The following is a 25,317-nucleotide window of genomic DNA, read 5'->3' as shown; positions in this document are numbered from 1 at the left end:
GACTGTGCTACTTCATTTCAAATGTACGCGAGAGAATAGATGTACGTATTTATGAGATATATATTGTTAAGTCTGTGTAAATAAAATATTTCAAAGCGTTGGACAAAAGCGTATATATTATTGAAAAAAATATGTTGGATATATACATGATTATATTAATTTTTTATTTTACTCTCTTATGATGTATCAATTTAAAATTTGTGAAACTAATTTTAACTGATATTTATTTTTCTTAAGATGTTATTCACATTCGCTTTTGCAAATTTTTAAAAAAATTATTTAAATAAGAATTGTTAAATAGCGACTAATGACTATTAGAAAATTAATCTGCAATTAAATAATTGCACTAAGAAGAGAATGTCTCGGAGAAATGTTAAAATTTAATTTTCAATTATCTCGTTATTGCAATCACGAATATTACCGAACAAGGACTGTTTCATTACCTTTCAGAAACAGATAAACTCTTAACTTTGCCAGGATAAACGAAGAATTACTATTCCAACAAACTCTAATAAACTATAATAAACTTTCATTCTGTACGTGTTTATTCATAAGGATTTAAATACATTTTATTTAAATATATATTATGAATCATCATATCTTTTTTTGGGATTTCGAATTTGTGAATAGATATCATATTTAATGTATCATATAAATTTTCAAGAGTAATATTTTACAACTTTAAAATACTTTTACGAATTTACGAATTTAAAATACTTTTTTGAATTTGTGCTTCAAAAATTGATAAATTTTTATGTAATAATATTTCTTGACACACTTTATTACTTTTAAAACGAGATAAATTAAAAACTACTGACTGGAACTGTCTTTAAAACTGTGTTTCGAAAAAGATAAAATTATTGAGCATGCAATATCTTTTCCAAACAACGATTACATAATTTATGCCGATTTGTTTCTAACAATATAAATTTGTGTTTTATGTGAAAAATAATTTAAACCTATAATCTAAAAAGTTTATAAACATAAATCTAAAGAAAATGCATTTAAAATAATTTAAGCTTTTATTTCCTCAATATTATCATAATCATTAAAAAATAAGAAACCACGCAAAGTTTGCATGCTTATGTTATCTGTGCTTTTCTTTGAAACTTTTTCAAGAGCGTCATATTTTATAATACTAATCTCATTTTAAAATAATACAGAAATATTATATTATGTATCGTTTTTAATTCTTAATTTCATCAATTTATTTTATGATCTCTTAGTTTAATTGTAAATTTTAAGACAAAGAGAAAAAATATGATCTCGGAAATATGTAAAACTCTGGTTTGTTATAAAAACTATTACTTAAACTATTGTTTAAAAATTCATTCGATTACTGTGTAAACTAAGTGTTTTAATTGATATCAAAATTTAACTTATTTTAATTAAAGTTAAGTACTTTATTTAAAAAACTTCATTATTATTTTAAGAGATGTACAATTAAAATCTTGCCAAAATCGTAATCATTAAACAAAATCAGAAAAATTAATGAGAAAATAAAAGAAATAAATAAATTAAGTAAAATGATGAGTAAATAAAAATGAAGAGCACTGAATACTCAAGTTTCGAAGATCAATCCTTGTATTGTTTCATGTAAGTGTATTTAATGATTCAAATATTATTTCGAAACTCTTAAAAAATAGAAATAGTTACGATGTCATGCTTTAATTAAATCTTTTGACATCGTAATTGTAACGTTTAATAAATGAATTACATGAATTTTGATTTGAAACAACAGCTTGAAAAATTAATCGATAATAATAAATTTCTAAGTGCAACCAATTAAAAATACATGCAGCATTTTTGCGATGCATGTTTTCTTGTTTTGCCGAATCAAAATTTCATCATATATCTTACTTATTCGACCTCAATTTTACACGTGTGTAATAATAATATATGAATATATATCGCATCATGAAAAAGAGAGATGTTTTATATATGTTTCATATAATAAAAATTTATGAACAATTAACTCTCTTTTGCGAGGTTCCGCATGCTATCGAGAGAAGAAGAGGGAGAAACAATGGAAATACTTTCTTATGGTAAAAAAATTTACTTTTTCTCGGATAGAGAAAATAAATCAAAGAGAGAATTACTAAATTTATACGCGCATCTCTTTCATACTTCATTTCACATTCATCTCTCACTTGTATTATATTTTTATTTTCTTTTAATTCATTTCTTGTGCAAATTTTCTTTTCAGTGCGCTTCTGTCTTAAGTTATGAGTTAATTATATAGTTCCGTTTTATACATATTGCATTTATTATATTTTTTCTTCTTTAAAGTTGCATTCTTTGTCCGCACATACCCTATTTCTCCGCTATTCGTTTTTTAAATTAAATTAAATGATATATTTTTTAAATTATATTTCAAATAATATTTAAGTAATATTTAAAATTTAATAATATTGAAAAATATGCTGGATAATGTATAATATATAATGCAATTATTTTTTTATAATTTTAAACAAAAATAAAAATATTATATATATATTAAAGTTTAGTATCGCAAGGATTAAATTATGATATGATATAATGATATTTTTAAATATTGTCAGTAGAAATTAACAAAAATTTAATTTTTTAAAGTTAAAAAGAAAGAAAAATAAATTATCATTTATCATTTACTTTCGCAAATTTTGCAAGAGAATAAATACGCGTAATTTTTAAGCAAAATAAATTGTTTATTGTAGAATGATAATGAATTAGAAAGGAGAAGGTGATCCGTGACATTTTTCTCGCCAAAGAAAAATCGACATCAAACGAGTCGAAGAAACTACGATCAAAGGACACGCAATGGTCCCCGAACACCTTGTATGGATCGAAACACGTATTATATATGAGTAACCGAGTTTTTCAAGCGAAGAGAAAAAGGAAAAAAAAGAAAGAGAGAAAGAAAAAGCGAAAGGAAAATAATATTACATCTCGGCGATTCCCAAGTGAACAACAATTATTAACACACACAATTTTTCAGTAGGGACCGCATATGTTCTCGAGGAGAAAGAGAAAGAGAGAGAATATTAATTAGACTTGTATCGGTATTTGTAATTAACTCGCCTACATTCCTCTTATTCTCGGAATTCCGCTTACTATCAAGTTCCTTGTTCCGTCATTTTCTCACATAATTTCATTTGCATGTCCGCCGACTTGATTTCTCCTCAGCTCGGTCGCTTTTTCTCTCTCCGTCTTGCGAGCTTACTCGATGTTAAGGATAATCGTTGACGACATTGTCTGGAAAAATCGTGGCTTTTATATCGAAAACGTAAGCATAAACGGGAGGTCTCTATGTATTTTTCCAAACGATCATTTACGAGATACGCATTCTGAAATGATTCAGTCGCATTCTGAAATGATAAGGAATGAACCTTTAGGAAATGTAATTCTACTGTGATAAGAGCAACTTATAAAGAAGATGGTAAAAACCATCGCCTCCATCGATTTTCCCGATACCCTTAAACAAAAATCTAACCAAAGAAACTCTCATTTTGTTCACGAGCAAATTGTTTTTCTTCTTTTACGTAAAATATACGCAAATTCGTAAAATAAAATCGCGAACATTCGCGAATCCTTCTCTCTCAAGACAATTATCTTTATTACGAATTTCTAATTTATCATTTTGTATTTGTAATAATTATAATTGTATCGATTATAATTATTTATATTAAATAAATCTCGTGAAACGGAAACTAAAATATCACCTTTAGATCTCTTTTTTAATGCGATTATTAAAATACACAAATATTTCGTATATAAAATTCCAAAAGCTACTGCTCGAAATGCTCGAAATTCCAGAGGAAGTAAAGTATCCTTGCGTTGCAGCCGGCGAGACGCGGGCTGCCATTGTCGGGGAGGGAGAGGGTGAGGGTGAGAGTCAGGAGGTGGCGGTTGTGGGTTCCTTCCGCGAGAGGAGGGTGAGTTTCCGCTACCACCGCCCGCACCAGCCGGCGGGAGTATAAAGTGGTCGCGTGCACCAAAGCTCGGTCACTCTGTTGCGGAGACATCGAAGAGACGACGCTACCCGGGTCTCCATCGAGTTGTCTTGGATCGCATTCAAGTGTCACGCTCCCTTCACCCCCATCGGGATCGAAGCACCGGACGACCATCGAGTTTGCACGAGGTATAAAATCGCGTTCTCCAACCCTTTCCTTCGCGCGCTTTCCGGTCCCGGCCTTTCTCGTGCGCCCGATTGTCCTTTCGACAAGTCGTTTAACGCAAATTGGAATGTAAAAAATTAGAGTGAGGGTAATAGAATCGAGAAGTCGCGTGTTCTTGCAATATTAGTAGAAAAAGACTCTTGTAATCGGACTTGTTTCTATGATAATGTTGTACGCGGGGTTCAAGACGAGTTGGAAAGGATCTCTTTGCGGAGATTATTCCGTCATTGGCCCTTCGGGAATACGAGGCGAAGTATAAACCTACGTTTCCTTGTGCGACTTTCCGAGCTCACGCGAATTTCTTTTAGAGAGAAAATTAATGATGGGAGAATCGAATTATATAGAAATAAAAATAAAATAATATAAAAATCAATTTTAAATAAAAAAGTAAATTTTCCACGGGAACAATAAGGACAATTATATTCGATAAAATAAGTAAGGGAGTTATTAAAAACGAGGAAATTGACGAAAAAACCGCGCACGCGTTTCGCTCTGCATATAAATTAAATTAATATAATTAAAATATAATTAATTAATATAATTAATTAGTCGTATTAAATAAACTCGCAAGTTGAAACAAAATGAATACTCCAGTGGAGAAAGAAACTTTACTATCGGACGTCGCTTCTACGATAATTTATGACATAAATATAGAACATGGGATCTCTTATAGAGTGGAGCAGAAATGTCGAATCAAAATTTAATAAAAAGTAACTTCTTCTCTCGCATATTTAGGTCTTCTTATTGACTTTTGAGGATACGACGAGGGTTCGACAGACGACACGTACCTGAGATGTATATTTGTCGAATTTTCACACGACTTTTCCGACTCCGTTTGTAAACTAACGTATAATTTCACGTTGAGCGAACGGACGTGAACAAATTAGGTTTTCTTTCGTTAAAACTTTTTACTTTCCGTAATAATACAGTAGTACTGTAATTACATTTTCTTAAAAGAATGTGAGTAGCTATAAATTAAAGGTAAATTAATAAGTATGTGAAATAATAGGTATATAAAATTATATGTAAATAATTTATAAATATATATATATATACCTATATATATATATATATATATATATATATAATATATTTAATATTATTACAAAATAATATATATTATACAAAATTATAATATATATAATATATAAATATATTGTATATATATATATATATATATATATATATATATATATTGAAATGTATGTGCAAATTTTGTCGCTTGGAATAGTTTTTTAAACTACTATTCTCGTGTTTAATTATCGTTAAAATTATTATTGATTTATATGATTTTTTCATTCATTAGTTATAATTTATCTCACAAAACTTGTTTGCATATAAATAAAATAATAATATGATTATAAAGAATAACGAACAAATAATTAAAAATAATCATAAATATATTAATTGTACGTAATAATATTAAATATAATAATAATAAATAAGTAATAAATAAGCTAAATTACAAATAATAACAAACAATATAATAAAATATTTATAAATAAATTTATAAATACTATTTAGAAATACTACTACTTGTGCGTACAGCTCTACTACTATAGCGGCAGTAGAAAGGGATTGTTATGGTCGGACTTGGCGATTTCCTAACCATTCAGTGCTTATAATTCGAAAGGATTGAAATGAGCATAGGGTTGTAAAATTTTAAGATCATTTTTATCAGATATTATTGTCAAGATAACTTATGATTAAAATTTATAGACAGTAAGTTTTAAAATTGGAATTAAATTAATTTTCTTTATAATAATTCCTTATAATAAATCTTTATTTTATTAATTCTTTAAAGTTAATGCAAGACATCTGCAAATTTTTTTTATCCAATTGTTATTTAAATAAAGTTATTGAATCGAAATTGAGTATTTTTTGAAAAAGAATCGAGGAGAGAGAAAATATTTAAAAATGAAAAAACTGTGTTTAATTTCGATTAATTCACTTGTGTCTAAATTGGGTCAATTTTCAGAGAAGAGCTTTTCGACATTTCCGCTTAATTATTTGTATTAATTTTCACAATAATCCAATAAAGAGTAAATGCAACGATAACCGATATATTTCGAATACGAACCTAAAGAGGCGTGAAATTCACCGCTGATATTATCGAAACGCAAGAGTTTCGAGATCACGATGAGCCGAAACAATTTAAAAGTGCAAAGAGATTCCAATCTTCCTCCTTTTTCTTTTAAGAAAATTCCAGGAATGCGAGCATGTCTAAAAAAAATTTCTGGTAAAAAATGCTCGAAATTTCTTCGTATCCTCAAGCATCCTGCTTCTTGTCTCGCGATCTTTAAAGGAAAAAAGAAAACTTTTCCTTCCTCCCTCGAGCGCTCAAGATTCTCCCTTCGCCAGAGATGTATCAGCGATTTTATCAGCGATTTTATCAGCGCAATCGTTAGTTTCGATGTCGCGGGGTTAACATATACCATGGCATTCGGTAAAACGCATTCGCGCTCGAATTATCGCGATGACCTTTTCTAATTAATGAATTAGATTCGCGCAAACCACAACGCGCGCTCGTTGTCGCCCGCCGCTCGTTTGTGCGCTTTGTGCGACGATCCAATATCTCTGTTCCGCGCTCGAATATCTCCGGCCGCAACAAATTTATCTGATGGAGCGGCCAATAATAATGCGTATCGTCGATTGTCCTTCGCAATTAGCGGATTGCGTAACGAACCGCGGGTGGTGAGCTTCGCGCGGGCTTCGTTTTTCCCATTTAACCCTCCTTCACTCTCTCCCTCTCATCCTCCTGTGTATTTATATTTCTACACGTCCACCGTACCCTGTCGACCTACTCGTTTTCGCTGCGTTCCTTCGAATTAAATGTAGAATTTAAATTAACAATTTTCATTTATCACACTTCGTTCCAGTTAACTAACTCTCGAAAACTGATCTAACAATTTAATCTGTTAAAGTGAAACTTTACCTTTCCTATTTATCGAAATTATCGGGAAGTTGAAAAATAACGATACAAAAGAAATTGGCCAAAGAATTCTTCCTTGGAGCTTCACGAGCGATCTTTCCACGATGTTAATTACAATAAAATCCAATAAATTTACAATAAAAATTTTACAATAAAATAAAATAAATTTAATAAAATAAAATAAATTTAATAAAACGAATAAAAAATAAATTTAATAAAATATAAATTTTATTAGTTGCTTGAGAGATGAAAAAGGAGAAATTATCAAATGCGGAGAAATTATCAAATTTCTAATTGTTTCTCGCTCAAATGAGAAAGCAAGAAATACAAATCTCCAAAGACTGAAAAATATATTCTTTAAAATATATTGTAATAGAATCTCTTTATCAGTATCTATTATATATTTATTTCGGTGATACTTTTGCCGTGTTTAAGAACGCTCTTGCAATTCTTCGATTGAAATACCAGTCGATCGAAACTCTTCAACTTGACGAACGCTTGTATTATTCAAATACGCGCTCCACATTTCACATTTATTCCTCTCATAAATATATTTTAATATTCTTCTAAATCTCTCTCCAATAACTTTTTAATCAGAAATTCAATATTTATTACTTCTGTATTTTGCGAAAGAGATAAAGAGGTACATTATTAAATAATTGCGTTATCTAAATGAAATGTACGGAACGTGGAGAGATGAGAGATTGCCACGTACGCTGAGAAAAAAAGAGAGAAAAAATACGCCTACGAACTTAACTGTACGAATCGTTAGCGGGTCCATTAGTTATCGGCATCCAGATCATTTGTATTGATTTTCGATGTGCCTTTTCGACATGTAGATATAAAGTGCGAAACATACATCGCCTTTTAATCGAATGTTTCGACGTCAAGATTGTCGAGATTCGCATCGATTCGATGGAATAAAATTATTCTTGACACTTCTTCACTTTCGACAAGACAAAATTCACGACACGAATTCTCACTTCTTGATTGTTCTCTCTGACAAATATATCATCAATATGAAACACATAGTTACGTTATATATTAAAGAAATATACTTTTTAAACTGTTTTTATTTTAAAAAAGTATATACGTTTATTTATTTATTACTTATTTATTTATTTATTTAGTATTTATTTATTTATTTATTTACTTATTGATTGATTGATTGATTGATTATTTATTTAAAATAATTTTTGCATCGATTTTTATAAATAAATATCGCAATGATAAGATAAATCTATATTTTTTTAAGGACGTGCAGCTGCAATGTTCGAAAATTTCTCAAAATACAATCAAAAAATCAATCTTTTTTATTCAAGAAATTCTTGTTGTGATAAGGTGTTATGCTAGCCTTAAGATTTTGGTCATCGATAATGATTGAAATAATTCTCGATATTTCCAATTTAAACAAAAGATAAAATTAAATTTGTCTCGAGGGATTTTAGTAAAATATTATTTTAAACTGGATACGAATTAAAATTCTTATATTTTTCGACATTTCATTCTCACTTTCAGATTCTACAAGGATGTCGTCGGTACGAAATATAGCTGCACTGGCGTTGGTGCTTCTCGTTTTGGCAGAATGGTCAGCGGCGATGCCAACAACCGACAAAGACAAAGAGAGGTTGTTGAACACCGTGGATGTAAGTAAATCGAATATAAAATTTTTCCATTTTTTGATGTCCGAATTAAATATATCGCGCGCGATATCTCGTTTAAAAGAGATCATCTTTGTAAAATAAAATTTTTAGAACCAAAGATCGATAAAAATTTCTCTAAGAAGCTGTCGAAGTCACGAGACTATAAATCAGAAAACGCGTGATATTTGAGATCATTCCAGTCGAATTCGGATTATTTTTCCAATTTTTTCGATAATTCATAATTCATAATTCAGAGAAAGCGAAAGTTTTCAAATTCGCGCACGCGCATCTAAAATTCTTGCAAGGTATCGTTCCTAGATCCACTTCGAGCAAGGATTCGCGACATTTGTAAACTCTCTCTCTCTCTCTCTCTCTCTCTCTCTCTCTCTCTCTCTCTCTCTCTCTCGCGAGGAATTAAAATTGTTTTTTCCAGCGATGGAAAAAATCCGGACCGTTAGAGAAAAAAATCTCATTTTCACAAACGTCGGAAAAATAAAATGCGAAAAATCAGGATTCGCGTTTTTTTCCTCCTTTTTTTCGAAGGACTTTCGTTCGATCGGATTGATTGGCGAGTAAAATGGACGCAGCGAGGGATTTATCTGACAGCTGTCAGAAGCGTCTTCGTATTTTCCATTGCTTTGTAATCGAACAGCGAGATCGATCACAGATACTTGCTTCCGCGTGATTCGAAACTCGCAAAAAGTTTCCTGACATTCGCACTCTCGACTCTTTAAGATATCTCGCAACGAGCTAATTTTGACAGATTCTTTGATAGATTTGAAATAGAATTTTTTGTTCCTTCCAAGAATATATTTTCGAGTCAAAGAAAGAGAGTATTTCGCGTAAGATCTCCAAGCTTGTGAATCAAATAGATGAGAAAACCATATCTATTAATTAATTCCAAGTAAACTTTATACTTTAATAGAATTTTAATTTGAAGCTCACTCATGAAGATGTATGATGTTGAAAATTAAAAAGTTACGATAAATGATAAAATAAATTCTCCTTGACATTTCCGCTGAGGAAAATCGATCTCAAATTGTTCGGAAAATTCATCGTTAATAAAATTCTCATGAATTGGCATTTTGTACATCAAGTTCTTCAGGTACTCAAAGCAGCTAATGATCTGGACGAATTATTTTCTTGAAATTTTCATAAAATTCTCGACATAACAAGAATCACTCGTTGACAAGGAGAGCAACGTTGTCGATATTAAAAATAATTGGGAATTATTCAAGGATGGCTCATTAAAGATGAAAAATACGATTAACGTGGTTTTTTTACAGAGAACACTATTTTCTGAAATTTTTCACGCGACTGCACCGCGAAAGAAAGATAAGAAAAAAAGAAAAGAAGAAAAAAGAGTCTCATAGAAAAATAACTGCATGTTCATATCACGCAATTCGTTCTCTCCGTATCTCTCGTCTCGGGACATTTACGCTTGATTTGAAAGATCCATCTCGAAATAAAAATACTTGCCGGGCGAGAATAAAAGGACGGAAAGGAAGCTGTCACGTATGCAATATGCGTCAAAGTGCAAGTATCGAGAAGCTGCTCGACAAATCGATTCTATACACTTGTTACTCGATGAATTCCGGAAGGATATTGTTACGAGATGACGTAACCGGAAGGAGGGAGCGAGAGTTCTATGAAAATGTTGATACTATTTTTCTATCAGCAACTCGCAGATGGAATAAAGTTCGAAGAAATTGCATCGCTGTACGTTGCGTAACCGCATCTCCTCCCTGAATTGCAAATGAGACGAAGATGAAGGGGAGAAATGTAAGAGAAACCAAGAGAGAAGAAGCTTCGTTTAACTCGTCGGATTTATCGAGAGAAAAAAAACAACGATCTATCGTGATGCAAGGTGCTTCATGAAAAGTAATAACTCGCTCGGCGAGTAATTTAGATTCGCGTTACACTAAGGAAAAACAACTGTACGTTTCTCGTTTCGATATTATACAATCGATTACATCTGTCCCGTTATCGTCAGCAGATTCTCTTCTTGCTATAGAATAGATTGAAAAATATTGGAGAAAAATGTAATTCGCCGAGTGAAGACTTAGCGACTCAAGAATCGAGAAACATACAGGCCTTTTAGCTCGAATTGCGTTTTGCGTTCCGTTTTATTCGCGCGATCAAAGTTCCACTACCGTAAACTGCAACTGCATCGAGTCATAAATACGAATCAACATCTTCAAGAAGAGCAAAGAAGAACGAAGGCGAGCGCGGAAGCGGCGATGAGGTCAATAAATCGTGACTCGATAATCTACTAATCCGGATTTTTGAAGCCCTTTCGCTTTAACGCCTCTCTTCAGCTTCTTAATTTTAACACCGAACAATAATTCTCGGAAAAAAGGGTTCTTCGAGAAAAATATAACCATGATAAAAAGAGTGAAATTTTGCAAGCGTTAGAGAAGAAAATATTAAGAAATATCTAAAAAGCTTGTAATAATTATATATATATATATATATATATATATATATATATATATATACATTAGAGAAAAAAAGAAAATTCTCAACAAACGTTTTAACCGAACAATTAATTATTTACATTAAAAAAATGTTTTTAAATATTTTTTTACGCACGCTATCACTTCTTCTTTTTGTAAATTTTCGTAAAATATATAAATGTATTATTTTTTGTACGATTTTTATACCGGAAACTTTAGAGAATGTGTTCAAACTATCGAGAAATTACACGCTGCATGAATACTTTTATCTGCTTAAAAAAAAGAGACAAAAAAAGAAAGACGCTTTTTGAAAAAAGCGTCTTTCTTTTTTTCTTTTGAAAAATATCTTATATGAAATCATGCAGCTCACATTTTTATAATATTTTAAAATCCACGATCTGTGATCTGTAAATCTTAGATAAGAGATTTTCTCGAGAAAAACATCGTACAACGGAAATAAGTTTTTACAAAGCAAGGTATAAAATATCACAAGTGTAAAAATCAAAGATTTAAACTCTTAAAATAAAAAAAAAATATGTAATATAAAAAATTGAGAAAATATATGATATTACAAATATAACATTGAAAGATCAAGACAGAGATATTAAGAAACATCGAGAAAGCAACCAACGTATAATATAAATGGAAAAAGTGAGATTAATGAAATATTTATTTTTTTATATTCTGTATAAAAGATGGGCAAAGAGAAGAAGAGAAATCACAAAATTACCCTCACGAAATCACGAGGAATTTGCACTCCTATAACGCTTACAATTTACCATTGGGATTTCGTTCGCTCTCTCGTACAAACTCTGGGGACTCGTTTATTGGAAAGAGAATCCGAAACACATGTCCTTTCTATACGTCGACTTTTTGTTAGTCAAGAAGTATATCTCCGCGATAAAATTTCCGAAAGAGAGCTAACATTAAATAAACGAGGAAAAAGAATCGCATTTACTCTCGCGAGAATAAGCGATATATGTTAAAAATAAAAAGAAATAAAGTCATATAAATTGAATTAATTTTCACGCATTGATATATATTAGGGCATCTCGACTGCTTGAACGTAAAAATACTATTAAAAACATATATTTTTTAACAAAAGCAAACATTATTTGCCTATCTGTTCCAATGAAAATTTTACAAAATATCCCATTTTTCGATTTAATGTAATTTCTATAGTCTTTTGATCTTTGTTTACATATAAAAGGAACAGATTAATAAAGCAATACTTGAAATTAAACTACAATTTTCTTATTGCATCAAAAAGAATCTAAATACTTGTAGAAAAAAGGACGTGTAACATTAAATTATGTAACATTAAAATAATATATTTTTTCAAGAGTATATCTTTTGCGTAAAATGAAATAAAAATACACATATATTACGTATAAATCGAACTAAATATAATATCCAATTCTCTTAATGCATCCTCTCTTGTTACATTTTTCTCAACAGTGTCGTTCAATTTTTTTCACTCAAAATCAATCGCACAGAGTCAATAATTATAAATAGTACTTTCAAGATTTTCTTTTACATGTCGAAACGTTCCTAAATTTCTCTTTCGAAAGCTCGATTCGCGAGAAGCGGAATCGCAAATATCGCATAAATAAATAAATTAATTAATTCTTCAATTTCTAATATCAATCTGATCGATCGATCTTACGCGAATATTTGCTATGCAAAACGCAATCACGACTACATTATTTTGTTCGCGTCACGATGAGGAAACTGAAATAAATAAATATGTCAATCGATCCGAGCAGACGTGCAGATTGCATCCATTGACAATAAAAACAACAGTTCGACCCGACGACGCGCATGTTGCGTTTCCATTTATGTCCCACTGACGAAAAAACGCGAGCTCTCATTCGTAATGCGTTGCGAGTGTTTCTCGTTTTTTATTATCGGAACATTAATCGAGAGTAATCGTATTTAGAAAGAGCGCGCTCTTCGAAATCGACGGTAAAATCGACGATGAATTGCGACTTGCGACAAAATCGGTCCCGATGGTATCCGAATCATTATTTATTGCAATTTATGCTACAATTATAATTTTTGACAATATCAATGAAAAGGCAATGCAACACGGTAAACTTTTATTATTTGTACAATCGCTTTTCCTCTTTCCCGAAATTTTTCGATATCACGATGCCATGAAAATAAAACATGAAAAATTATGTAAATTAGAATTATGATTTTGTGGAATATGTACAATATGTAATCAAATTTAATTAAATTAAATATTTGCGTATTTATTTAGGAATTTATTGCAACATGCATTTTGTGGCAATATTAGAAATTTTTATATTTCTTTGTAAATATTTATACATCTAATAAATATATCTAATAAAATGATAATTTAATTTATTACAAATTTTACAATACTTTCTTTGTATTAGATGTACATTTTATTTAACATACCGGAACGAAACATGCAAACTATTACTGTTATTACAAATTTCTCAAATTCTCGTCATTCTCCAGCCGTAACTTGTTCCCGATTATCGTTTATCCAAAAATAAACGTTAGTCTTCGCCCTTTTCCCTTCTTCCCAAACAAGAAGAAGAAAGTAGTCAACGATGTCGTCTAATTGTTTCAGTTGATAGACGACGACGGCAGCATCGAGACAGCCCTGATAAATTACCTGTTCACCAAGCAGATCGTGAAGCGCCTTCGCAGTCAGCTGGACATTGGCGATTTACAGCGTAAACGCAGCTACTGGAAGCAGTGCGCCTTCAACGCCGTGTCCTGCTTCGGTAAATAAGCAGGGCGAAGGGAAAAGGACGAAGGGCGAGAGACGCGCGCAAGGGAAGCTCGTACATATATATTATGTATATTTACCATCGGAAAGTTTAGAAACGCGATAGACACGCGAAGGAGACTTCAGAGAATCTCTTAAATTTCCATAAACAAAAAAATGTAATTAACGAGTTATTTTAAAATATCAAACGGAGATGTGTAATTTACAAGTGGCTACGTATGGTCATTTACTCCGATTATCAAAAGGACATTATAATTTAGCATTATTAAAATACGCGAAACTTTAAATACGTATTTTCTTTGATGCATTTAACGAAGCAATTTGATGTAAAACGATAGATGATAACATATTATTTGATGATTCATTCAAGGAAAAATTTTACGGCGAGGAAATAATTTCCAGATTACAAGGCGTCAACTTTCTTTTCGTGAAGGATTTATTAATTAATTTCAAGTATGATAATAACTAAAATGTGCGCGCACAAACAATTCTCTTTCACCTCTTCACACGTCTTTCTTCGTTCTAATTCGAAGCAACAGACTGCATTATTATTAATCCGTGAGGGAATAAACCGCACGAGCGGAAAACGGGAATTATCGTCGGGGGCGCAAGTCAAAGTCGGTTGCCCCCGAAACGAGCGATTATTCGATATCTCCTCGCGTGTTTGTCCCGGCGTGTTCCTCAACTTTCCGACTCGACAGTGTGTACGAGGAAAAGACAAAGAAAAGAGAAGGATTCTTCCTCATTTCCTCAAGTTATCCGACTTAGAGCTTTCAAGAACAAACTAGCTGCGAAAGTCACTCCCGTCGGCTGTTTTCGAAACCCTTTGCATCGACTCCCTCCCTTCAAGAGAAAGGATAAAAGCTAAATATAAAGGATAATAAATAGGAAAGAGAAAAAATGAGAGAGAGAAAGAAAAAGAAAGAGAGAGAGAGAGAGAGAGAGAGAGAGAGAGAGAGGATCAAAATTAAAATCGTGGAAAAAGGGGTAAAAAGGTGATGTAAAATTAATTGTGACATCGATTAATTTTACATCATCGATCGCGTAGAAAATAATTTAGTTTCTGTAAATGATAATGATACGACAGAGAGCGGACGCGCGAATGCAAAGGGTAACGATATAATCGAATACATATCAGAGGATACCGCAGAGGACACGTGCCAAGTTTAATTCTTCTTTCGTGCTGTTGTAAACTGTCTCCTATCTCTGTATCATGAAAACCTACCAACCTCTAGCGCGCTATTCGACACGTATATATGTTTAATTGACGCGTAATTTCATTTGCCTGCGTCGTCGATGTGTCCCGCCCTGTATATGTCACAGCGTTCTGTGAATGATTAAACTTGTTGTGTAATTGCCCCTCAATTATATAAAATATTTCTCCTATCTCCAGCCTCCCTTTACTCGTCTCCCTCGATATTCGCCTATTGCGAGCGTCGGAAATATGCGTATCGATACCAATACATGAATTATCCTTTCTTTTAATAATATGTTTAATCGTCGAAATATCACTTGGGAAATTAGAGTCTCATAATTCGTTTAATCGGAGAAAATACAGACCTTCTCTCCTATTTAATGGTTTATATAATTTCTTCATCGTAACCCATTAAAGTATAAATTTTTCCTTCTCTGTCAGAGATAATTTTATTTATATCGTGCACACACGAGAATGTGAGTTTTACTCATTTTTCACAGATACGCATATGTTTCTGTACAGGATATATAAAATAAAAAATAATTTACTCACCGACATCGAGGCGTAGTAGTCGAATAGGCGAGTTGTAGTAGTCACTTATGCCGCAATTGTTTGACCACAATGTTGATCTGTAATATATAAATACATCCTAATTAGAGCAAAATAAATATTTAATTAATATTACATTATTAATTATTAAAACTAATCATTGCGCAAGAATCGAATTTTTCATCTGTTTATTAAATATATATTTGATGAAATAAATAATAATAATAATAAATATAAATAGTTATATCGAAATAATTAATTTTATTTAGCTAAAAAGCTATAAATTTATTAAAATAATCACATAAATTTAATTTTTATAAAAAGATTTAAACAACCAGAAATATTAAATATAAATGCAACGTGTTGAAAAATATTTTAATATTTTATCTATGGTTTCAATAAAATTATATATAAAATATAAAATATAAAAATATTTTGTTAAAAAAGTTTTAATTATTTCAAAATAAATCTTTAGAATATTTTCCACGCATTTGCATAAAGCAATTAATTTTACGAATAACAAGTAAGGAAAATAATTTCTAAATTATGCTCACCCTCTATATATAAAGCTGCCCGTTGCATTTTTGGACTTGTTGGTCTTTCTCTTTTGTTCAACCTTGCTACTTTTTCACACACTACACTACACTCGTATGACACTATACAGACTCGCGAAAACACGGTTAATTATGAATACGGTCGCAGGCACATTAATCGTATGTGACGCACGATTTATTATATTACGACGAGTTTATCAAATCATAATTTTATTATGTTGCGTTACGAATTAAATAAATTAAAGACAAGTATCTGCGGATTCGAAGATATAATTAGATTTGCCGACTGTTTCTAGAGTTTAAGTGAATCTCGCGAAATACGCACGTTTCAAATTTAAGTAACTTGGAAAAATAAAATTATTTAATATAATTATTAAATATATTTAATCTCTTTTTGATTTGTTAAACAATGTCGTTTTTTAGAGTAATTAGATAAATCAACTTTTAACTTTTAAATCAAAATGATGTGCGTTTTTATTTTAAAAGAAATTAAGATTTACAAATATATAAATATAATTTTTAAATGCAATTTAAGTATTTTAAAATTTAATTAAAATTCTTTAAAAAAAATAAATATAAATAAATATTTAAAATTTTTCAATTGCACATTTGACTGTTCTATATATTCAATAATTAATACATGAATTAAATACAAAGAAAGATAATGATGAAATTTTAAATTCATTTAGATTAAAAAAGAAATTAAATTATTGCAATAAATATCGACTTATAATGCGAGATTAAATATTAAAAATGCTTCTTTTATAAATATTAACAATGCAGAATTAATATATAAATCGATGTATTTACAAAATATTTTGCCAATTAATTGAAAGAATTTGACATCAGTATCTCTATCCCTATTGCGAAATGAGATGAGAATGAGATAAGAGTCGAAAATAGTTACGATACGATAATTGATTAGACACACGCATTTTTAGTTGCTAATTGAAATAATGATGAATTAGATGAGAATAAAACGCGAAACAAATTAACGCGTAGATGAATAACTGCTCCTACTAGTACTTGTCGCGAAGGATGATGCCTAACAAATAGTTCGTGCTTTGCTACGCATAACTCGAGTCTCGCCGCGTGAAGGATAAGACGAGTGAAAACGTAAACACAGCGCGCAAAAAACATCGCGCTTGTGTTATTCATCGTATCTGACACATATCAATGAAATATAAATAATATGTCATGTTATCCGTCTCTTTAATTTTATCATTTTACAATGTATCGACATCGATATCAATATATAAGAATAACTTTATTGAGAGGGAATAATCGATACATCAACATTTCAATATTCGAACTATAATATATTAAGAAAATCTTCAGACTTCTCTCGATTTCTCGTACTTTTTAGAAGAATGTTTTTTTGAAAAAAAAAACATTGCAAAAAAAACATTCTCATACATGAGGAATCTATTTTCCATAATATCGCGAACATAAAGTCCGGCCTTCTGGAATGTGTACAAAAATGTGGAAAAGCTTAAAATCTGTTTCGAAAAAACGATTGTTTTTTCTTTCGCCTCTTTTTACTTTACAATTTTACAAGAAATAATTTATATAATATAGTACCTGCTACGTTTGTCAATGTGCGCAAGAACAATCGCAGTAATCCCCGATCAGCTGTACTGCGTGATAGATTTCGTCCTGCTTCGCGGATCGCGTTGCAGACTCCTCCAACCAGGACACGTTCACGTGCTTGGTGGTCCTTGGAAAATTAGTGAAATCCTGAAAGAAGATTTAATGCAACGATGTTTCATATAAAAATATAATTCGCGAAAAGTTTATTCGTCTTCTTATTTTCAAAGTGTCGTGTTAAAAAATAATAACAAAAAATTATACTCTATTGTCTATAAAAAGTGAGTGTAAAAGAGTGGTATAAAATATCTAATATTTAATAAATAATTAGTCTAAACGTTCTTTTATCCTTATCATTAGGCACAAGTTTTATTTTTAATTAACCGTATATGAGACAGTTTTGCGAAATTATGACACTTTATTATAAGAAGCACCGTGTTGTACATGCGAGCTCTGTAATATTTTACAGTTTATTAACGTATATACTTTTACGTAAAAAAAATATTTATGCATAAATAAAAATATATGCATATATTTTTATATAAAGAAATGGATACACGCTAATGGAGTGTAAAATATCGCAACAATGTTTCTTGTAATAAAATGTCATAATTTACTCATTCGGAAGATTTATTCGTTCTTTCTTCTTGTTTGCATTAACATAAGGACCACGAAAGCATTTATATTTTCAAGATTATATAATTGGCTCTTACGTTAATAAAAACAAGAAGAAGAGAAATCGATCTTCTGTTATAAATCCGACATTAATTGATGATGTAAGTATCAAGATACACCTACATATTAGAACTCGATAGAGAAGGAATTCGTCAGGATTGACATAAAATCGCGGGGGTGTCTTCCTGATGACGCGAGCCACCCTTCCCCCCTTTATACTACGCGTTTGCGATATGCAAATATATTTTCCATAACCGTTACGGTAACGTGGAAAATTAACGGGCACGAGCGGGAGAAGGCCGGTAATTGGTGCTGACGATTAATCGGCCTGTGGCAGCCTGCTTCCAGGATAACGGAAAATGCTAAACGTCGCCATGGCAGAGACAGTAATGGCCGCGGTATTAACCACGGTTAATCCGGTTATAGTTTCCCTCCTTTCCCTTCGTATGCGTATCTTTCCCACGCGATTTTTCACCGATACTCGGATACACGTGCAGGAAATAATCATCAGCGGAAAACAGAACGCCTAAGATAGAAAAGTTTCAGATAGAAAAGTTCGATTCTCAATAAAAGAAATTACATTAGAATGTTTTCTTTCAAAAATTAGAATATATCGATAAAAAATTACCATAATTCGCCAGATCTTTCTCTACATCTTTCTTATATTAATGTTTGAAACTTGTTAACGCAAGATTTTAATTATATAAATTTAATCCAAATTTGAATTTATATTCGACAGAATTTGCTATTGAAATAAATTATTATAATATTATATTAATAAATATATAAACAAATAATATAATATAAAATAAAATATTTTAAATTATATTAACCATTAAATATTAATTATAAATAAAATAATTTATTGTATAATATTATATTTTTAACATTCTTGTTTATATATTTTAATATATTTATCTTTTTTATCTCAATTTATTTTACACAATTTTTTCCTCACATATATCATTTATAACTATTACATTTTTCATTATTTAATTTATGAAATTAATTCCATGTAATAAAATCGCATCTAGAAACTTTTTATCTCTGATATATACGAAATGTACGCTTACTCTTTGAAATACGTTTTTTTTTTAGGATCTTTTTTCACTCGAAATTAAATTTCTTAGTCAGTTCCAGACTGCTCTTTCATCCACACTATGTATTATCATGAATTACAATCTCGGAAACACGTATGTGCATTGTGCCGTATATAACTAGTTCAAACTTACCACGAGAACGGCCGTGGACGGAATTTCCGTGCGCGTGTGGATGACGTGGGTTGCCGTCGAGACTGGTCTATTTTCCAACGTTACTATCGTAGCGCCAAGTCTAATGTATTTCAAGCTTTGTCAAGGAAGATCATAGTACGGACATAGTTAATAGATATGCTCGGCTTTAAATTCGCTCTTATCCCGGGAGAACAAATCGGAAACGTGCGTTCCCTTCGGAGAAGCACGACGAAGAGAAAAATGGACTTTGGCCACCCCGCTTATAGGAAACAGCGAACGACCGGATGTTCCCCCGAGGAATTTCCTTCCGCGAATCAGCGCGGTGTCTGGTCACTTTGTAACTCACCGGAGAAACGAGATCTGATTTATTTATTATATTATATATCGTATCTATTACATATTGTATATGCTATTGTACATGTATTTCGACGATTGATTGCAGCTTCCGTACATAATTCGTTATATATTACATATATTTCAATTTTATCACAATTATATGTATATATATAATTACATTCCGGTTATGAATATTTATCGATCTTACTTTTATTTATGCTTTCTGCTTGCGAAAATCTGATAACTCGCACTTCGAACTTGGAACAATTTTCAATCATACCGGCCATTTCATTTGCTTCGTTTGCTAAACTTTGATTAAAATAGAAGACAACGGCTACTTCTCTTTTCCAAGTAAGAACACATGCGTGATTTTATTATCAAAATGCTTACGTATTAATACATAAAAATATATTATTATATCTCTTTGTATTAATATATGCATAATAAAACGCAAAATATATGTAAATATATATAATATGTCAATTAAAAAGAGTTTTATTATAATTATTATACTGCATAATCGAAATATACGAAATATATAATAACATATATAATATAATTGAAATAATGTAATATATATAATTAAAAAGATATTATACAAGATTAATACATGTTTTAAAATCCACAAATTTGCTTTTTCTTCACTAATTAATTTTTAATGCAATATAACATTTCTTGAATGAGGAAAAAAACGGAGATCCCTTATGCAAAAATCCAAAGATAGAGAATTCACGTTACAAGTCTCGATAATCTCCGAACATCTCCGTTAATGCATAGCTGATGTTACGCTACTTCGGAAATCGATTGGAGGATCGAGAGAGAAAGAGAAAGAAAGAGAAAGAGAGAGAGTGAGAAAGAACGGGGGCAGTAAAAATTTATGAAATTATCGGAAGCGAGTGCAATTTTCGTGAAATTATCGAGCTTTTATAAAATCGGGAACGTAAAGATAATATAATCATGTTGGTACAGCGCGAATTATCATCGCATAAAATAATGTTGAAAAAAGGATACTTTTTGAGCATCCTGCATGCGTCCTTCCTCCTACCCTTATCAAAGCCTGGCGCAAAAGTCGCTCGCACGTCTTGCAGGATAGTGTTCGATTCCTGAATAAACAAATTTTATAATAAATAGAGAGAATGAAAAAGAAAGAAAACGAAAAATTTTTATTATTTTATTATGTATTTTAAAATTAATTATTTAAAAATTAAGAAAATATGTAAACTGATAAAAAGTAAATTAAGAAAATATGTAACTGATAAAATAATACAAAATAATAATAATAATAATAATAATAATAATGAAAAGAGGCAATTAATAGTAAAATAATATAAAATTTAATATATGGAGAAAATAGGAAACAATATAAATCAGAAAATTTAAAATAAAAAATAATAAACATTAAATGCATATAGCTAAACGGCATAGCAGTGCGAGAGTTATGTTAGATGGAGAATTCCGAATAGAAGCAACTGTGGAAGATTATTACTGATAGGTAATACGTTCGTAGTTAAGCTTAAGAGAGATCAGCGAAACAGAGAAACATTTATCATTGTCTCAAGTCAAGAATTCTCCAAAGACATAAAAGAATACACTTTACGAAATCTGTGATGTTTTGATATATCATCTTTGGAGAAAATAGGAATGCAAATAATCTCTACAAATCTCATAAAAAATGATTGACAAAAATTCTGACAATCGTAAGTACCGAACTAAATAAATTTCTTCGCGTGACAAATCTTCCTTACAGAACTATCAGTAACAACAGAGGATATTTATGATCAAACAATAAAACTCGCTATAAAATAAATAAGTATACGAGTAAAGCTAATAAAAGAAGAAAGGAAACGCGTGTAACATTTGCAAATTCTTATCGTTGAAAGCTAAATTTTTATTATCCTATAAAAGAGAAATAAAAATAATATCAACTTACGGTATCCTCGTCGTCTGGATCAAGGGCGCTCGAGGACTCGGAAGATCCTTCTGCGTCCATTCTTTCGGTAAGATAATAATCAACGTCACGATTCTGTTGCGTTTCCTCTGCCACGTCTCTTTTGACTTTCGCTTCGATCTTCGATACTTTCAATTTCTTTTTCCGCGGCTGAACATCTGCAATATTGTCGGATCCTTCGTCGCGTTTATCCCTTTTCCGTTTCTCGAAAGATTCTTCCGACATTTCCTTGAAACTCGTTGACGGCTCGTCCAGTGAGCTCGTTACCTTCCTCGCCTTCTTCTCAACTTTTCTCGGTGACGTAGCCGAGTCGGGAGATCTTTTTCTCGGAGATTTCTTCTCAGTATCCTTGACATCGGCCAATGTTCCGAGTAGATGACTAAAGTCGACGGAATCCGGCTTCTTCTTGAAGAGTCCGCGCAACTCGTTCAAACTAGTGGCCGTGGACCAATCCTTGTCGTGACGAATTCGCGTGACACGCGGAAACCGGATGCTAATACCGTCCGCGGTATGTACCCCCTGATTCGTAAACTCGGCCCCCGTAATTTCCCACACTGGCTGTTTCTGTTCCTCGATATTCGAAATGACGATTAATGACGAGATAATAATAGAGTATTTCGACTTTGTTATCTTCTATATCACGTAATAATGAAAATTGATGATATATAGATTGTCAAGTCGGAATGTATCTCTATATATTTATATTTATAAAAATATTTCCATCGTATATTTTTTTTCTAATAAATTTTTTGAGCCATTTGGTACGCCTTTCATTATTAATCAAAATTATCATAAAAAGTATCGTATTATTAGCAGCGCGTGCAGAAAATTTAATCTCAGAATATTAAATTCATATCTAAACAATTTCATTTATTTTTCGGCTTGAAAAATTTATTTAGAGAGAAAAATTTTTCTTTCTTAAATTTTTTAAATTAAAAAGTGAATAAAATTATTTGAATTATTGAATAATCTAAGTTTATTTAATATAAGCATAATTCTCTTGTAATAATCTAAAAATTAGTCGGAAAGTAAATGAAACAATTAGAAAAATTTATTACGGAGAAAAATTTGCGGTAGATATATTTCTAGAAATATAAATATGGAGATATGTTCTAAAATTTAGCGAGAGATTTGTAGCATCGATTTTCATTATTAAAACACATGATATAAAAGATAACAAAGTCAAAATATGTCATTATCTCACAGTCTTGTACATATATATTTATATATATTTATGTATATTTATATATCGCTTGATTAGTTTACTAAATTCTCTCTAAATATCGCTTTAAATATTTCTACAAATTCATTCACTTTCTCAAAGAATTTTTTTCTGTTAAATAAATGAAATTATTTCTGGATCTGAATCGTTGAATTGAATTATTTTTGTAAATTACAATCGATATATATCGCTAGATCTGCCTTATACTAATAAAACTCTTGTGGCAAAAGTGAAAAACATTAATAGATTAAGCTGCATAGATTACCTTGGGATCTCTCGCCACAAAATCCGGTACCATGGGTTTTTTGGCAAGCAACCAACTCGGCAGTTTGTCAACATCCTTGCCGATCTTCACCATGTCGAGCTCATCTTGAAGCGCCGTTAGGGTAGTATCGTCATGTCCCGTGTGGACCTGTCATTCAGACAATAAAAATATTAATTCTTGGCTCGAATTGAATTAATTTGATTAATCATTTTATTTACTTTGGTCACAGTCAACCATTTATCACGCTCCTCGTCGTAGCAGCCCATTAAAAAGATTGACAACATGCCACCTGTGAAAGTAAATTTAAAAGAAATATTTCTTGTGAAAAAAAGAAATAAATCCAAAATATATATTTCGAATGTGAGTACAAAAAATTCATTGTTTTTTTTTTACTTTGTTCCGTTTCAAAATTTCGAATTTTGTTTGACTTTTCTAAAAGATGTATCAGAATCAACCCTAATCATGATTATATATATATATTTGAACAGAATAAAAAACTTATTTATTTAATTATTTTTATTTATCATTACTTTTTTAATAAAAAAATTACTCTCAAAGACTGTGTGCAATATATCTTGTTTTTATATCATTTTAATTTACAAATCTTTTGTAACCAAACTGTGATAACGTATCGCGTATCGTACAAACCTTTATTGCCTGTGCCGTACCATGCGCCAAGCACGACGAGGTCTGCGCTATCAGCCATTGCACCCCCGCATAAATAGTCCTTCTTTACCTTCAACCAATGTCTCTTGCCTGGCTCGTATTTGCTCTGAAAATACGAGTTTTTAAACCCCTCGATTGATCGAAAAAATGTTTACGCGAGAACGAAATATGTTATCGTGAGATTTTTACGAATCAATATGATAAAAGTAATTAAGTAATGCAAATAATTAAATACAATATAATATATTAATTATAATATATTAATAAAAGTAATAAATAATAAGTAATAAAATGTAATAAAAAATTTCTGAAAATTATCGTTTATATGAACATAATAATATACATAAAAATTATAATATATCTAATAAAAAGAAAATTAATAAAAATATATATATATATATATATATATATATATATCGTTATATATAATCTACTTTTTTATTCAAAATCTTCATGACACGTTTCCGAAGATAGATACTTACATCGATGTCCTTTAGAACTAAACCCTCGAGACCTAATTTCAACACGTGCACAATTCTTTCCGCCAAAACCCGCGGATTCTGAAACAAGATGCGAATTATAATTTGCAATATGGTACTGCTGTAAATAAATGACAACTAAAGAAAGTGTATTTACATGGACTTCGTGAACCTCTGATAGCATTATTCTATTCGGTATCTCGGTCATCCTATCCATCAGGATCCTTCTGCGCTCCAACATAGACCTAACACCACAGAACGAGAAAGGAAAAATTCTATCATTGTAATATAGTTGCATATAGTTGCAGTTTAACATAGTTTTAAGTACAATGTAGTTACTTTAAAATATTACATCAAAAAATATTATACTAAGTATTATTATTACAAAATCTTGTAAACAATATTATATACAAAACTATTGATCATAAAATTTAAAGTAATAATAAATAAATCAACATAAAATACATAGATTAAGATTATTAAAAAAGAAAGAAACAGAATTATCGTATAAATTACTTCATAGAAAGTCGATATATATATTTACTTGTTTATAAGTATCTCTCCATTGTAGTATAGACAATCGAAAACAAAGAGGCACACATTGGCGTTTTTAAATTCGGCTTTCTGAAATTATATTCGATTATGCGATATAAATTT

At 30.7% G+C, this 25,317-nt stretch overlaps 2 protein-coding genes across 6 annotated transcripts in view; one reads left to right on the top strand and one right to left on the bottom strand.

The window, feature by feature from the left end:
• The first annotated feature begins 3,944 nt into the window (after positions 1-3,944).
• Positions 3,945-15,317, top strand: LOC105249103 (allatostatin C-like). Its single transcript, XM_011254326.3, has 3 exons — positions 3,945-4,120; positions 8,608-8,735; positions 13,791-15,317. Exons 2-3 carry the CDS (start codon positions 8,619-8,621, stop codon positions 13,953-13,955), a joined length of 282 nt encoding a protein of 93 aa, XP_011252628.1. The 5' UTR covers positions 3,945-4,120; positions 8,608-8,618; the 3' UTR covers positions 13,956-15,317.
• A 1,744-nt stretch (positions 15,318-17,061) lies between these two features.
• The window catches only part of LOC105249105 (DNA ligase 3), a 33,954-nt gene continuing 25,698 nt past the window's right edge, over positions 17,062-25,317 (bottom strand). For 3 of the 5 annotated variants that reach the window (XM_025415614.1, XM_011254329.3, XM_020026870.2), the window contains 11 exons: positions 25,205-25,284; positions 24,818-24,905; positions 24,664-24,741; positions 24,164-24,287; positions 23,734-23,804; positions 23,516-23,662; positions 22,011-22,598; positions 21,092-21,183; positions 19,745-19,844; positions 17,832-17,987; positions 17,062-17,713 (listed from right to left, as the gene is read on the bottom strand). In XM_025415614.1, coding sequence (XP_025271399.1) covers positions 17,844-17,987; positions 19,745-19,844; positions 21,092-21,183; positions 22,011-22,598; positions 23,516-23,662; positions 23,734-23,804; positions 24,164-24,287; positions 24,664-24,741; positions 24,818-24,905; positions 25,205-25,284 — 1,512 coding nt within the window. In that variant the 3' untranslated portion in view covers positions 17,062-17,713; positions 17,832-17,843. The other 2 variants (XM_011254330.3, XM_025415615.1) reach the window with 2 other exon arrangements.

Source organism: Camponotus floridanus, unplaced genomic scaffold (assembly GCF_003227725.1).
Source record: "Camponotus floridanus strain SB8 unplaced genomic scaffold, Cflo_v7.5 scaffold124, whole genome shotgun sequence".
Lineage (NCBI taxonomy): Eukaryota > Metazoa > Arthropoda > Insecta > Hymenoptera > Formicidae > Camponotus > Camponotus floridanus.
This window is presented reverse-complemented; position numbering and strand designations above follow the sequence as displayed.

Bases quoted from the DNA above. Each gene is read 5' to 3' on its own strand.
- LOC105249103 (XM_011254326.3), top strand. From the start codon at position 8,619: ATGTCGTCGGTACGAAATATAGCTGCACTGGCGTTGGTGCTTCTCGTT. The intron at 8,736-13,790 runs GTAAGTAAATCG...TAATTGTTTCAG, and splicing joins GGTTGTTGAACACCGTGGAT to TTGATAGACGACGACGGCAG.